This window comes from Aspergillus sclerotioniger, assembly GCF_003184525.1.
Source record: "Aspergillus sclerotioniger CBS 115572 chromosome Unknown BO94scaffold_19, whole genome shotgun sequence".
Taxonomy (NCBI): domain Eukaryota; kingdom Fungi; phylum Ascomycota; class Eurotiomycetes; order Eurotiales; family Aspergillaceae; genus Aspergillus; species Aspergillus sclerotioniger.
The window spans coordinates 24,890-38,803 of NW_020291009.1; the positions used below are offsets into that span (position 1 = coordinate 24,890).

At 50.8% G+C, this 13,914-nt stretch overlaps 6 protein-coding genes across 6 annotated transcripts; 4 read left to right on the forward strand and 2 right to left on the reverse strand.

Annotated features, from left to right (window-relative positions):
* Positions 1-116: 116 nt before the first annotated feature.
* BO94DRAFT_566994 (MutS family protein MSH5) lies at positions 117-3,799 on the forward strand (the record flags this gene model as incomplete). Its single annotated transcript, XM_025614600.1, has 17 exons — positions 117-465; positions 516-608; positions 657-1,032; positions 1,087-1,486; positions 1,542-1,619; positions 1,666-1,701; positions 1,773-2,127; positions 2,189-2,285; positions 2,334-2,423; positions 2,474-2,663; positions 2,718-2,752; positions 2,806-2,887; positions 2,946-3,057; positions 3,118-3,319; positions 3,381-3,419; positions 3,477-3,615; positions 3,689-3,799. The coding sequence occupies 17 exons, from the start codon at positions 117-119 to the stop codon at positions 3,797-3,799; spliced, it is 2,784 nt and encodes a 927-aa protein (XP_025465843.1).
* Positions 3,800-3,950: 151 nt separating this feature from the next.
* BO94DRAFT_495142 (something about silencing 10 family protein) lies at positions 3,951-6,152 on the reverse strand. The gene is made up of 2 exons (XM_025609253.1): positions 5,918-6,152; positions 3,951-5,849 (listed from the first exon to the last, which is right to left on the reverse strand). Exons 1-2 carry the CDS (start codon positions 6,099-6,101, stop codon positions 4,087-4,089), a joined length of 1,947 nt encoding a protein of 648 aa, XP_025465844.1. The 5' UTR covers positions 6,102-6,152; the 3' UTR covers positions 3,951-4,086.
* Positions 6,153-6,339: 187 nt separating this feature from the next.
* On the forward strand, positions 6,340-8,085 carry ksrA (3-dehydrosphinganine reductase). Its single transcript, XM_025612037.1, has 3 exons — positions 6,340-6,599; positions 6,659-6,790; positions 6,850-8,085. Exons 1-3 carry the CDS (start codon positions 6,555-6,557, stop codon positions 7,678-7,680), a joined length of 1,008 nt encoding a protein of 335 aa, XP_025465845.1. The 5' UTR covers positions 6,340-6,554; the 3' UTR covers positions 7,681-8,085.
* A 57-nt stretch (positions 8,086-8,142) lies between these two features.
* On the forward strand, positions 8,143-9,664 carry BO94DRAFT_519566 (sterol desaturase family protein). The gene is made up of 2 exons (XM_025610078.1): positions 8,143-8,787; positions 8,848-9,664. Exons 1-2 carry the CDS (start codon positions 8,305-8,307, stop codon positions 9,400-9,402), a joined length of 1,038 nt encoding a protein of 345 aa, XP_025465846.1. The 5' UTR covers positions 8,143-8,304; the 3' UTR covers positions 9,403-9,664.
* Positions 9,665-10,058: 394 nt separating this feature from the next.
* On the reverse strand, positions 10,059-11,397 carry BO94DRAFT_536538 (60S ribosomal protein eL6). The gene is made up of 3 exons (XM_025612038.1): positions 11,217-11,397; positions 10,596-10,931; positions 10,059-10,508 (listed from the first exon to the last, which is right to left on the reverse strand). Exons 1-3 carry the CDS (start codon positions 11,334-11,336, stop codon positions 10,356-10,358), a joined length of 609 nt encoding a protein of 202 aa, XP_025465847.1. The 5' UTR covers positions 11,337-11,397; the 3' UTR covers positions 10,059-10,355.
* BO94DRAFT_117423 (uncharacterized protein) lies at positions 11,156-13,398 on the forward strand. Its single transcript, XM_025605545.1, has 4 exons — positions 11,156-11,457; positions 11,537-11,855; positions 11,929-12,494; positions 12,634-13,398. Exons 1-4 carry the CDS (start codon positions 11,420-11,422, stop codon positions 13,181-13,183), a joined length of 1,473 nt encoding a protein of 490 aa, XP_025465848.1. The 5' UTR covers positions 11,156-11,419; the 3' UTR covers positions 13,184-13,398.
* Positions 13,399-13,914: the final 516 nt, after the last annotated feature.

A 13,914-nucleotide genomic window follows, 5' to 3' on the forward strand; every position in this document is an offset into this window, starting at 1 on the left:
CGGTTTGCGAACTGTCACTTGATCTGACGAAGTAGTGCCGCTTTGGGCATCCCACTCGACCCGGAGATACCCCCCTAACAGTTACTTCTACACACAGGAATACACCATCTATTGTCATGGAGTCGCGAGTTAAGAGAAGAAGGACTACACAGCATCCTTACATCGAGTCCCCTAATACCAGATCTACTCATGACGACCGTCCACGACCAAGAACATCGAACAATTTGCGTCTCAGTTCACAAGAGACATTGAGGTCAAGGCCACCTACTTTTAATAATGCTGGGGACTATCGAATCAATAGTGGGCTATATGAACAATCCATCGATGACGAACTTGAACAGGTCATAGTGGCAGTCGACATGAGAGACTCAGGTACCGTCGGCTGTTCCTATTATTCTGCGCAGGAAGAGAAACTCTATCTACTAGGCGACCTACGCCATTCCAGTACAGAGATAATTGACAGCTGTTCGTCTGAACTTCCTTACTCACATACCCAGAAGCTAACAAGGTCGAAGTGGTCCTTCAGACTAAGCCTACAGTTCTCTTGATCTCACCTCGGGTTGATCCCAATAACCTCCAGGAGAAACCATGGGCTGAACAGGACAGTGGTACGTGGGAAACGATATCTTTGCTACACCCTTTTAACGATCTCACAGACACGCATTCCTACCTTCCCTACCAGCTCGATATACGCCCATCGCAAGAATTCAACTATTCGAATGCGAAAAACAAGTTAGTGGCTTTGGAGATATCCTCAAGACATGAGCAGCGTATCAAATTCTTAGTGCCACATAATGGATTGGTTGACGGGGAACAATTAGATGCCGAGAATCTGGACCTCACATTGCAAGAAGGCAAGCTTCTACATATGTCCGGCTCGATCGAGATGGAAAACACAGTGACTATTGGATGTGCCGGTGTTATTCTTGCTTATCTGCAAAGGCGTCGAGCTTCAATGTCAACGACCAACAACAGGGCCCTGGGAGCGTTGCAAGTCTCTTCTGTGGAAATTTTCAGTCTGAAGGGAACTATGTAGACATTTTCATCGATACGAATCAAGAGGGAACGAGACTGACAACGGATTAGGTTCGTCAATGGCAGGACCCTACTGTCACTCCAAATTATGGAATCCGAATCTCATCCTAGTATGGTGAATCAGGGGCCAGGAAGAAAATCTTCCTCATCAAAAGAAGGTCTCTCGGTTTATGGCCTGTTTCAGCGCTTCTCATATACACCCCAGGGAAGAAACAGGTTAAAGCAGATGTTTCTTCGCCCTAGTGTAGAATCCGGTGTTATACACGAGCGACATTCTTTCATCGGCGTATATCTCAGGGCCGACAACTATAATCCATTGGACAAGATGGTCAAAGGCTTAAAGCATATCAAGAACCTCCACTATGTGATGATCAACCTTCGAAAGGGAATCAGCACTGGAAGCGGGAAGATTATGGGGTTTAAGACAACAGTATGGGCGACTTTACTGGCTGTATGTCATCGCAGTTGACCTTGTGAAGTAAAACGTGGTTAACGTTTACCGTCAGTTTGCCTTTTATGGGATTGACATTCATGACGCCCTGAGGGAGACAGCAGGTGGAACTCTTCTGGCTCTGCATAGCAAGGTACTGTTCGAAAGGGATTATTTCATGCAAACTAAACATGATACAGGCACTCCGTGCCTTCGAAGCAGCTCAGTTATACAAAGTTGGGAGGATGATACAAGAGATTGTAGGTATTGCTCAACCTCCTTACGGAATGGATCCTGAATACGACAGGTCGACATCGATTGTTCAGAGGAGCAAGGCAGAGCCGTTGTGAAGCCAGGGATAGACAGAGAACTGGATCGGATGAAAGACAGGTATGACGGTTTAAACAGCCTTTTGAAACAGGTTGCGATAGAAATTGCGACGACTATCCCAGAAAGCTACGACATTGACGTGAATGTAATTTACTTCCCTCAACTAGGTTTCAACATAGCGATTCCACTCAACGAGGCCGGTGACGCTGCTTATCGGGGTGCGGAAGATGATTGGGATCTTATGTTCCTTACAGAGAATAGAGCATACTTCAAGGATTTCAGAATGAAGGAGATGGACGATAAATTGGGTGATATCTACGGGCTTATATGTGGTGTGTCCTCAGTTCTTCACGGTGGCGTGCTCCTATGGCCAATTCTACTAATTTTTGATAGAGAAGGAGATTGACATTGTTTACGACCTCGCACAAAGAGTGCTCCAATATGAGAAAGTGCTTCTGGAAGCATCGGATATATGTGGACAAATAGATAGGTAAGACCTAAGTCAAATATTGAGGAAGCTACTCAACATAGTTAACAGTCTTCTTGCAATGGCCCAAGCTGCAAGCTTTTACAAGCTGGTACGTCCCAAGATGGTGCAAGAAGATGTTATCAGAATCAAGGGTGGCAGGTAGAGCAACTGGAGCACGAACCCTTCGCATAAAGCTAATAATAGAATAGGCATATCCTGCAAGAACTTACAGTCTCGTCCTATGTACCCAATGATGCCATTCTTGTCAGCAGAAGGGTACAGATGGAGGCATCAGGACCTCTTCGTTCAGCTCCAGGAGCAAGCAAGATTGAGTGTGATCCGAGTATGTTGCTGCTAACAGGGCCAAATTATTCTGGAAAGAGTGTATACATGAAGCAGGTAAGCTTGTCTCTTCTGCTACAAATGAATACTGGCTTACATATTGCTATATAGGTTGCTCTTATCGCCTACCTAGCACAGGTGGGAAGGTATACCACCCTGACACCCATGAATTTGCTAGTCACAAGACTTAGAGTTACAGTTTCGTCCCAGCTGAAAGTGCAGAACTTGGGATCATCGACAAAATCCTGGTCAAGTCTAATACTCAAGACAGTGTCTCCCAGGTAGGTAAAGAATCCGACTACTACGGTATGCAAACTAAGCTGTTGCACTTGAACTCAGATCCAGAGCACCTTCATGAACGATCTGCAACAAATATCCTTCGATTTGAAGCAAATAACAGGCCATAGTCTGCTTCTAATAGATGAGTTCGGCAAAGGCACCAACGAGAACGGTCCGTATACTCAGAACCCCCAACTGCTTGACTGAAATCTGACATTCGATCGCTCCACAGACGGCATCGGACTAGCATGCGGAGTTCTTGAGCACCTCCTCAACCTTGATAATGCGCCCAAAGTCATCGCTGTAACACATTTCCATGAAATCCTCGAGAACGGATTTCTCAAACCTAGGCCGCAATTACAACTTGGCCATATGGAGGTTCGGGTGCGCGAAGATCCCACCGAAACCGAAGACCAGATCACCTATCTCTATAAGTATGGCCCCAAATCTAAATCATATACTTCAAGAAGCAAGTACTAAGAAACATGACTATAGTTTCCGTCTTGGACGAAGCGACCAAAGCTTCGGAACAATGTGCGATCCCGAGAATCTATATCATCTTCTCAGGCCCCGGCCACTAACACGGAACAGATGCGCTGCAATGAACGGTATCAGCCAGGCTATTGTTGATCGGGCAGACGAAATCGCCTCACTTTCCGCTCGTGGTGAGAATTTGATTGCTGCTTGCGCTATGCTCTCTGCTGAAGAGACGCAGGCTCTGGAAGATGCGGTACGGGTATCCCCATCCGCCTCATAGTTTTGTGTTGAAGAGCTGGGGGGCGCTAATGATTATTTACTTTTAGGACAAGTTGGCAAGGGAGTTTCTGTCGTTAGATCTCTCTGGGGCTGATAGGATGAACTGCACAAGGGACAAGTTGGAGAAGCTGTTTGATGGAGCCGATATGGATGTTTAGTAGTGGTTCGGTTATATATTTTCCATGCGGAAGTCTTTTCCGATATGTTATCAACCTGCATCACCTCTCTTTACGATGCTTTCGGTCTCAAGTCGACATTCTACACAATTATCAATAGAGCTAGTAGCCCCAACTTGAGAAGGCGAATTGTAGTCAGACAAAAGTTTGTATCATCGGGAAAATTATCTATGTACACACAAAGTCCCATTTTCGCACACATTGAACGCCGGTGATGTATGTCTCCAATTGTGCTGTAGCAGTGACAAGAAAAAAGAGTAGGACTAAAGTTAGAGCTTGACACTCTTGACCAAGTTCTTCTTGATACCCGTAAGTTCACCACCATATCCACCACGGCCTTCACCACCCTTGTATACCTGGCGAATACTACCCAACTTCTTCTTCTTCTCCTCGAACTTCTTTCTCTTCTTGACACGAGGGTTGCGAGAGTCCTTGCTGCGCTTGGGTGCGAGACCCTTGTTCTTTTCGATTTGGTAGGTGATTGCACGCTTGCCATCGGGTCCGACCTCTTCCTGGATTTCAACATGACCACCTTCACGAGCTGCGGCTGCGTAAGCATCTGAGCGCGCCTTCTTGTCGTCCTTCCGCTGCTTGCCGCGAGCTGCAACCATGTCGTAGTAATCATCGTCGTCAGACTTGTCGCCTCTGAGTTGATTGGCGACCCGGTGATCCTCCTCGTCACTATCGCCACCCAGCTGCTCCGAGTCCTTCAGTCTCTGTTTACCACGCTTTTCGGCTTCCGCGTTCAAGCGAGCTTGGCGGTCCCTCAAGCGCTCACGGTAAGGAAGATCTGCGTCACCACCTGCGACCCGACCGGCTGCATTACGTTTGTTGGCCTTCTGTGCAAGCTGGGAAGTGTAGAACCGGAGAGAGCGCTTCTGCTTGGCCTTCTCCTCTGCCTCCTTGGCAGTGAGAGCGTCTTCATCACCAAAGTCAGAGTCATCCTCCTTGGATGACTTCGTTTTCTGACTGACACGTTTCTTGCTGGATCCAGAAACAAGCTTCGAAAGGTCTGCAAGGTTGGCTTCAGTCTGTCGGAGTCTCTCTGCTCTTCGTGCCTCTGCCTCTGCTTGCGCTGCCTCGGCTGCGCGCTGTGCTTTGGAAACCTTATCCTTCTTCTTCTTGGAGGCTTGCGTTTCCTTGCCCTTGCCCTTTTGCTTGGGCGCGGGTGCATCTGATAGAATATCGTCGATCTCCTCGGAGTCGCTCGGGTCTTCAAATGTCGCCGGTTCGGGTTCGCTGAGGTCTTTGACAGTTTCCCAGAGTTTCCTGAATTTGACAAGGGATCCCATGACAGGATGAGCTCGTAGCTGGGCTGGCGGTAGCGGGGCAGGATTTCCGGAGGCATCATTAGAAGAGGTCAAGAGCATGAAGTAAATGCCGATGGCACCGAGGTAAGCGGACAAAGCGCGGAACTTGACGACGGAAAGAGGCGCAAATTCTGGGGCATCTTCGGAGTCATCGTCGACCTTGAAAGGTTGGGCGGCTTTAGCGAGGGCCTCATGCGTGGACTGTAGATCGGCAAAGTCTTTCGCTAGCGGCTCGAACTCGGGATATCTGGACTTGAGTATCTTTAGCTTCTCTTCTGCGCTCATATCTTCCGTGACTTCCATCTGGGGAAGAACTTCTGTCACCACGCCGCCATCTGCATCTTCTTGTCCCTTGCCGGATTCAACCCATTCAGTCTCATCAAAGCCGAAATCTTCTTCATTCATTGCCTGCAAGTGCTTCTGTTGAAGTCGCTTAGCTTCCTCCTCTTCCTCAAGAGCGTCTGCTTCCGTTTCGATCTGATCCGCGTTGTAAAGATCCTTTTTCGAGGATCCCCAAGCGGCGATACCCTCCTCCTCGTCTTCAGACGCTTCGGATGCTGGACTGCCACCGCGCTTCGACTTGGATTTCGACATAGCATGATCCATGTCGTCCTCGTCATAGTCGTCGTCTTCGTCGAATTCTTCCTCATCGTCGAGATCGTCGTCGTCGTCTGCGGAATCGTACCCCATAATTTCTTCGTCCGACGCCTGGAGGAGTTCCTCTACAGCAGTATTCGGTTAGTCAGACACACCAACAGTATAAAAATGCATGCGCTATTGGGTAACCAACCATCCTCAGCTAGCTTCCGACGTCTCTTGGCTTCCGGCGCCTCTTCCAGCAGGATATGGTCGCGGCCGGCCTGGAACTCATCTTCCGAATCGTCGAATCTCTCCTCGATGTCGAATTTAGATGGACCCAAGTTGTCCGATTTGGGAGCGGCAGGGCGACCGCCGGCCTTTCTTTTCTTACCCATGATAGGTTGTGGATGAGTGAATGAGGGAGAGAATACTGAACCGGACCAAATCCTCCGCACCGAATCGATAACTTTTGCGATAAAATTTTGGGAGGGGACGCTCACCGCCCGGCAGGTACTAGTCCGCAATGGGTGTTTGTACTGTTTGGCTGCTCACTACGGCTGGGCTCCGCGGCCGGGAAAGTCAGCCGAGGGATGCGCCTTCCCTTTTATCTTCTATCTTGTATCAGCACCCTCATCCTCCCCGACCAGGAAGCCGCAGCTCTCGCGCCATTGCCCCAACTGGAAGCCTCGCCCCGTCTCATAAACCCCCTCTTCTCCCTCCCCCGATTCCTTTCTCCTTTCTTCTCTCCCATGCATCCACTGTTACCCATCATCTCTTATAACGCCTCTCCGACGACGTTGAGCATTTATACTATTCTTTGCGGTCTAATCCTATACACTGCTAGCAAGATGTTCGGCTTTGGTTCTCGCAATCAGTTCGTTGTTGCGGGCAGGGTATGTACTTCGTCCCCATCTCCATCGGCGCTTTCACTGACTTAAGCTTCGTCTACCAGACTGCCGTTATCACCGGAGGTTCTGAGGGGATGGGCAAGGCAGTCGCTTGCCAGCTTTCTGAGAAGGGGGCCAACATTGTTCTTGTTGCACGCACTGTCTCCAAGCTTCAGGAGGCCCTTGAGGCTGCCAAGGTAAGCAGAACATCAACCTGGGCAAGGAAATCTGGCTGATCTTCTCGATGTTCGTGAAGGGTTCGGCGACTCATACCGACCGGCAGAGGTTCCACTACATCAGTGCGGACCTGACCGACGCTGCGGAGTGCGAGCGTGTCATGGCAGAAGTCACCGAATGGAACGATGGACAAGCTCCCGATATTGTGTGGTGCTGTGCTGGATACTGCAATCCCGGATTTTTTGCCGAGACACCCGTGCAAACCTTGAGGGACCAAATGGATACCGTGTATTGGACAGCTGCCAATACAGCCCATGCAATTTTGAGACGGTGGCTGGTACCTATTAGCCCCAGCCAGCAGATGCCGCTACCTCCAAGGCACCTCATCTTCACATGCTCCACCCTCGCCTTCGTGCCCATTGCCGGCTATGCACCCTACTCGCCTGCCAAAGCTGCGATTCGCTCATTGTCCGATACGCTCAGTCAAGAAATTGAGATCTACAATGGTTCTCGCGCATTCAAGTGTCGGACGGAGGCTCCAGCTACGGACGTCAAGATACACACCGTCTTCCCAATGGGCATTCTCAGCCCTGGCTTCGACAACGAACAGAAGCTCAAGCCTGACCTCACCAAGAAATTGGAGGCCGCCGACAAGCCACAGACACCGAGAGAGGTTGCAAGCATCGCGATCAGAGCCCTGGAGAGGGGCGAGTACATGATCACGACGATGTTTGTGGGCGACGTCATGAAGGGATCGGCTCTCGGAGGCAGCCAAAGGAACTCGTTCATTCGTGATACCTTTACCGGCTGGCTTAGCAACTTGTTGTTCCTTCACGTGAGTCCCGATCTCCGGCGGCAGGCCTGGCACTGGGGAGAGAAGCACGGCGTTCCGTCTCGCCCGAGGGCGTAGTTAATGGGGGGTTCTTGCTATGCTTTGTGTCGGATTAGATACCCTGAGCGCGTCCTCTCTTTATTCTTATGGTCATCATTATGTTCGCCTTGAATATTATGTACAGAAAAAGCCGGATTGATCATTAATCGAAGACTCATTGTTCCACTACCTTCTCCTTTTCTTGGCTCGATGGCCGGCTCCTATCTTGTGTACCTAAGCCCTCCGCGGGGAGTTGAAAGATGTATTCCCGGAGAGGGGTGGGCCAATTGGGAAGCTCTTGCGGCGGACGAGGCCTTTGAAGCTTTTCTGGAACCCCGAGCAAGTCACCTGGTCGTTTGCATGGTTCCTTTGTCCATGAGACCCGAAAATAGGTCCAATTGCGCGACAACAAAGCGAGGGCTCCAGATTAGGGCAAGTGGGCGGGTCGGCGGAGTTCGTCGTGACGTCGGGCGGCCGCCGCAGGCGCGTCGCTCTTCCATTATTCTTCATTCTTTCACCTCGAGGCCGACCAATATCTCCCTTCCTTTGTGGCCCTATTTTGCCCCGCCTATATAATATGTGCCGGGGAGAGCGTGCAGGGGGACGTCAGATACCGTGACCCTTTTGTCGAGTCGTATATCTCCAGTCCTTTCAACGTACACGATGGCGTCGTCGATCTTGGCTTTCCCCGTCGTTCTCTCTTTTCTCGTCTTTTCAAGTCCCTCCTACACGACTCTTAACTTGATCTTCTTTTACATGACATGGACGACCCTCATCCTCTCGCATTCGCCATTTAAGGTTGAGGTCGTTGGCACCATAGCCATACGACTGTTGTTCTATGTCCTCCCATCGGCGCTTTTCTTTCTGTTCGACATCCTCGTCCCTTCCGCGGCTGTGCTGCTAAAGGCGCAAGGCGAACTGGGCCTGCCAACGAGAAGCAAACGATTCAGAATCTGGGCCCAGGATTTTAAAGTTATAGGGTGGGCGCTATTTAACCTCTCCCTGAGCATCCTCGTGCAAGCCATCATTGAGAGCGTCCGGATAGGGTACTTTAATACACGAAGTGCCCTCAAAGTATCGTTCTCGATACCTTTCTTACCTTGGAGCATTGGTCTCCATCTCCTTTATGTTTTGCTACTCAGAGAGGTAAGTCCTATTGAGGTCCTTGCATTAGCGCTCAAAACTTAACCGCGCTCAACAATTCAGGTCCTCGCATACTGCATCCATCGCTTCATCCTCCATAGTACGAAATATCGCATCACGCGCTACATTACTGGCCTCCACTATACCTGGTATCATGAACTCCATGCGCCCTATCCCGCCACGGCCCACTACGACCACCCGCTCCCGTACTTTCTGCGAAATACCATCCCCACCTTAATCCCTGCGGTGCTCTTTCGCCTTCACATGATCACATACGCCATATACCTGGCAATTGTCTCTCTGGAAGAGACTCTCGCTTACTCCGGGTACTCGGTTATGCCGGTGGACTTCCTCCTTCTGGGTGGGATTGCCCGCAGAGTGGATAGACATTTGCTTAGTTGGCCGGAAGGCAATTTTGGTCCATGGGGCATCCTGGATTGGATATTACAGACTACGATCGCAGATGAGGGAGGCGAGGATGATACCGGGTCGGCTAGGGGCAGTAGACACTCGCTGTCAGAGGAAGAGGAGTTCCAGGCGAAGGTGCATGAGGCTTTGGATGACCATGCGAAACGAACGCAGCGCAAGCACAAGAAGAAGATGAAGGCCGGTCATTGAAGAATTGGATATATGTCTCATGGGTTAACAATGTTGGTATATTAAGCTGTGGGGGCTTTTTGGTGTAGTGGCATGCGTAGTTGCGGAGATGCCCTGGGACGTTGGATATGTGTTATGTTGGATATGTGTTATGTTGGATATGTGTTATGTTGGATGTGTATATGTTGTCATGATATAGAATGAGATTGTCCTGCGTCACTCGGAGGGTTTGGGAGTACTATGTTGCAGGGCGTTCGTTGGGCTAAGTTATCTGCGCTGCGTGAGGCTCATAGATCGATCATCATTTACCTATTAGGTATCCTTATTGCTATCATGATTATTATTATTATAATTATTATGTGTCATGATACTCCGTACTCCGTATTATATAAATTGTATGTGGGGCCGGGGGCGGGCGTTCGTATCCAGGGGGATGAAAGTCGCAATCGGAACCAGTATCGCAAGAAATCGTATATACTCCGTACTATATGCAGCAGCAGTAGTAGAGATACCTGGAAGAATTGATAGTAACCTAAAACCCAAAAATTTAAGATTCCCAAATATTTTGAGATTTCCGCCCGAACCTGGAACTTGGAGATGAATAATATCGTAGTGAACATGAATGAAAAAGTCTCCCAGCCCTCACCCGGGAGGACAAAGTAAACAGCTGGAAAGGTATTCTTCTTTTTTTCTTTTCATTTCGGCTCAGTTATCAACTGCTGCAAGACGGCCACGCTGGAGGGACTGATCGTGAAATAAGAGATAACAACCGGTTTTTTCTTTTTTTCCGCATTAAAAAAACCGCAATCCTAAGCAAACATGAGGCCCGAATCGAGTTACATATACTTCATGAGCTGTTCCTCCGGCGCTGCAAACGCCCTCCCAATGAATTGGGAATGCCGAGTTGCATCTAGCCGCCCCTCGCAGGATTCCTCCACAATAACTACCGAACCCGCGGCCGCCGCGTCACACATCTACCACTTCATCTCGTGGGGCTTGTCACCGTTCCGGAGGCTAAAAGTGGTGGCGAGGTAGCTGCCAAGGAAGTTCTCCTTCTTGACGGAGGCCAGGATGGTCTGGTCAATGGCCTTCTGGTCGCTGGCGCGAGCGCTAGCAACGACCTTCTTCTGTTGATGGGTCTCTACATCAGTATCCGATCATTCCGCATAGTCCGGCCCTCTCACGTGGAGAGTCCGACCACGGGTTGCACATACCTGGGGCTTCTCTCCCTGCTTGAAGAAAGCCTCCTCGGTCTTCTTCTCAGCCTTCTTCTCCTTGGTGAAGTAGTCGGCAGCGGAAACCTTCTCGAGGGTCTGGGCGTCAACACCGGTGATATCCACGCGGGTGCTGGTGGCGATCACGTAGCGGGCGTTGACACGGCGGAGGGGGACACCGTTGATCTTGAAGGGACCGGTGACGAGGAGAACACCCTGCTCGAGGTGCTTGAGGAGAACGACACGCTTACCACGGAAGCGGCCGGCGAGGAGGATCAGAACGGTACCGGGCTGAAGGCTCTCGCGGAGCTTGGCGGGACGCAGAGTCTTGCGGACCTGTATGCATAAAAACAAACATCATGTCAGAACTGTCTGTTCTAGTCTTCTGGTGTCTTGTGTGCCATTGTAAGACGAATTTCGGGCCAAATTGCACAATTCCGAGGTCGGCCGAAGATGCGATTTCCTTATCAACTCATGGTCTTTCGAGACTGGCCCTTATTCCAACCTCCCGCTAATAGGAGTCACCTTCGCTGACCAGCGCAATCCGTCGCATTTGTTCATAGTGAAACCGCATCTTCGTCCACCTCGTTTTCTGGCTCTGATGTAGGGTGTGGTACTGACTTTCTTGGGCTGCGACTCGTCATCAACGGGGTACCATTTCTGGGCCTTCTGAGCCGGGTGAGGCACGGTCCTCTGGCCCTTTCCAAACTGCTTCGTCTGGCCAACAGTAGAGTCCGACATATTGGCTGCTGGGGACGAAGGTGGTCTGAAAAGAATGTAGGGGGAGGGTGGTGGTTGTCGACGGCGGGTGGTTGTTGGAGTTGATGTGTGACTTGCTACTTGCGCCCCAGGACGGGAAAGTGTGAGTTTGTGTGAACGCGAGCCCTAGCCGAAAGGCGCTAGTGCCGATTCGGAGCGGCCTGATAGCGATAGCCCGATAGCGCTCTCTACGAGCCTAAGGCACCCGCTTCCCGCCTTCCCTTCGGTCGTCCGCAGACACCCACCGCGCAAACCCAAGCTATCCATTCACATTGTTGCGGGTACCACCCAACTGACGTACATTGCTGGATCAGCTTCTGCCGTCAATCCTCAAACCACCTCTCGCCCGCTGCCTTAGAAGTGCCATCATCCTCTAACTCCAACCAGCAGGGATCTGTACATACTCACAAATACCTTGCCACTCTCCTTCACTTAGACGACTACACCATCATGTCTATAGCTCCGATCATTACCTTCAAAGCGGGTATCTGTGACCTGGAGGTGAGTCGAGTCTGAAGCTCTCCCCAGTTGAATCTATTCTCCCGTTGCTCATCGCATCTCTTCCTGATGATAGGCGTCCGGTGAACCTCCCGTTGTCAGACCCAAGTCGACCCCCGGATACATCTATCTTTACTCCGAAGATGAGCTGGTACACTTCTGTTGGCGTCCCAGGTCTGCTCCCCACACGGAGCCCGAGCTCGACCTGGTCATGGTCCCCTCCGACGGAAGCTTCGTTCCCTACAAGCCTGCCGGTAATGCGGTGCCTACCAATGGTCGCATTTACGTCTTGAAGTTCTCCTCGAGCTCCCAACGGTACCTCTTCTGGCTACAGTCCAAGACGCAACACGAGGATGGAAACCCGAGCTGGTTCAGCCAGAGGGATCTTAGACTGGGAGAGATTGTCAACGGGCTGCTCCAAGGTGAAGAGCTGGATGTGGAGCATGAAATTGCCAACCTTCCCCGGGGCGGTCCTTCGGGCGGCGATGATGACGAGACAATGGAGGATGTCGAAGGTGTGGACCATGACCCGAACCACAATCACGGAGGCAACAGCGGAGGGGCAGGCCCGGATGCCACGGGCGGTGATATCCGGGAGGAAGGCCAAGGATCGAGGGAGGGTGGTGCCGATGGTGGAAGAGCGTAGGTACATATCTCGACAGTTTTTTGTCTCTAGTCTTGAACTCTCCTAGCCGAGTTATTACTTCAATACGCTCGGATACTTTGGTCATGATTAGGCTTCTTTTCCCATGAATACAGGCTGACTGGCTTTGGTTCACAGGGCGGCTGCTGACTCGAATCCTTCATCTGTCGTGCAGAGCTTCCTGCAGTCTTTGGGGGGCCCACGGCAATCCCAAGACCCCGAGAGGCATTTCACTACTCTGCAAGATCTCCTTTCCCCTTCGACTACAGTGGCCTTCTTGGGGTCTGCGGACGAGAAAACCGTTGACAATATGTTGAGCTTCTTGCCCCCGTCGTTGCTGCTCCTGGCACAGGAAAACGATCCAGAAGAGGCGGCGGCGGCAGACCAGGACCCTGACATCGCTCAAGCAGCTCTGGGATCCCTCGATCTCACGCAAAAGAAAGAAATTCTTCGCAAAGTTCTACACTCGCCTCAATTTGCGCAGAGTCTAGCAAGCTTGACGGTGGCGATAAGAGATGGCGGATTACCGAGCATCAGCGAAGCCCTAAAGATTCCGGTTGCAAATGGAGGATTTATGCGGAGGGGAGGAGTTCCATTGGGTGGTGGTGATGCCGTCGAGGCATTTCTCCAAGGCGTTCGGGATCATGTCAAGGATCCAGCTCAAGGAAACCGTATGGACACTGATTGATTGGTCGAAATAGCAAGCAGTGATTATATTTTTTTTTCTTTTATTTTTTTTTTTTTTCGGATCCTGGACAGGCAGCCTTCCTGTGACTATCCAGCCGTGTTTTAAAATCCATTAGCGGCCTTGCATGGATGTCTCATCCCTCCGTAGAGACAGGACTTGTCATGGGTTATTTTTGGATGCGGTGGGTGGGGTCAACTGCATTGGTAGGCAGCATGATAATAATAATAATAATAATAACGCTCTGGTGTGGCGCACGGCGGCGGGCGCCCGTTAATTTCGAACCCAATAGAGCCGGAGGGAAAATTCCGACAGAAAGAAGATAGGCTAGATACACCATTTAATTATTGTACTCCGTAGAGTGGCCGGAAATCCCAGGGAAATACCGAATTAGGCGTATGACAAGTGATCCTGTCAGGGACCAAAGCAGGTCGTACATGATGATTTCCCCCCCTCCTGCCGGGGAACAGGGAATAATTTATTGGCTTGTCCACCCATAAGGCTCGGACGATTCGAAGATCAAAAGTCGAGCAATCGCTGGGCCCTCGAATTGAGGGCTGGAATGGACCATACAGAAGCCGCCGCTGCCGAAGCCGCCCCAGTTTTTGGCCGCTTTGGCGCCATCCAGGCAAAGCTCCGCTGCGCATACCGAGCAATAATAATCATCACCGCGGTCTGGAAGACGACACGTTTGGGCTCCCTTCCCCATCATGCCCGCTGCCTTTGACGGCCGC

Excerpts from the sequence above, each read along its gene's own strand:
- BO94DRAFT_495142 (XM_025609253.1), bottom strand. The coding sequence starts at position 6,101 with ATGGGTAAGAAAAGAAAGGCCGGCGGTCGCCCTGCCGCTCCCAAATCG. Across the intron at positions 5,850-5,917 it reads TCGGAAGCTAGCTGAGGATG|AGGAACTCCTCCAGGCGTCG; the intron begins GTTGGTTACCCA and ends ATACTGCTGTAG.
- ksrA (XM_025612037.1), top strand. The coding sequence starts at position 6,555 with ATGTTCGGCTTTGGTTCTCGCAATCAGTTCGTTGTTGCGGGCAGG. Across the intron at positions 6,600-6,658 it reads AGTTCGTTGTTGCGGGCAGG|ACTGCCGTTATCACCGGAGG; the intron begins GTATGTACTTCG and ends TTCGTCTACCAG. Across the intron at positions 6,791-6,849 it reads AGGCCCTTGAGGCTGCCAAG|GGTTCGGCGACTCATACCGA; the intron begins GTAAGCAGAACA and ends ATGTTCGTGAAG.
- BO94DRAFT_519566 (XM_025610078.1), top strand. The coding sequence starts at position 8,305 with ATGGCGTCGTCGATCTTGGCTTTCCCCGTCGTTCTCTCTTTTCTCGTC. Across the intron at positions 8,788-8,847 it reads ATGTTTTGCTACTCAGAGAG|GTCCTCGCATACTGCATCCA; the intron begins GTAAGTCCTATT and ends TCAACAATTCAG.
- BO94DRAFT_536538 (XM_025612038.1), bottom strand. The coding sequence starts at position 11,336 with ATGTCGGACTCTACTGTTGGCCAGACGAAGCAGTTTGGAAAGGGCCAG. Across the intron at positions 10,932-11,216 it reads ACGAGTCGCAGCCCAAGAAA|GTCCGCAAGACTCTGCGTCC; the intron begins GTCAGTACCACA and ends TTATGCATACAG. Across the intron at positions 10,509-10,595 it reads AGCAGGGAGAGAAGCCCCAG|AAGAAGGTCGTTGCTAGCGC; the intron begins GTATGTGCAACC and ends ACCCATCAACAG.
- BO94DRAFT_117423 (XM_025605545.1), top strand. The coding sequence starts at position 11,420 with ATGTGTGACTTGCTACTTGCGCCCCAGGACGGGAAAGT. Across the intron at positions 11,458-11,536 it reads GCGCCCCAGGACGGGAAAGT|CGCTCTCTACGAGCCTAAGG; the intron begins GTGAGTTTGTGT and ends ATAGCCCGATAG. Across the intron at positions 12,495-12,633 it reads GGTGCCGATGGTGGAAGAGC|GGCGGCTGCTGACTCGAATC; the intron begins GTAGGTACATAT and ends TTTGGTTCACAG.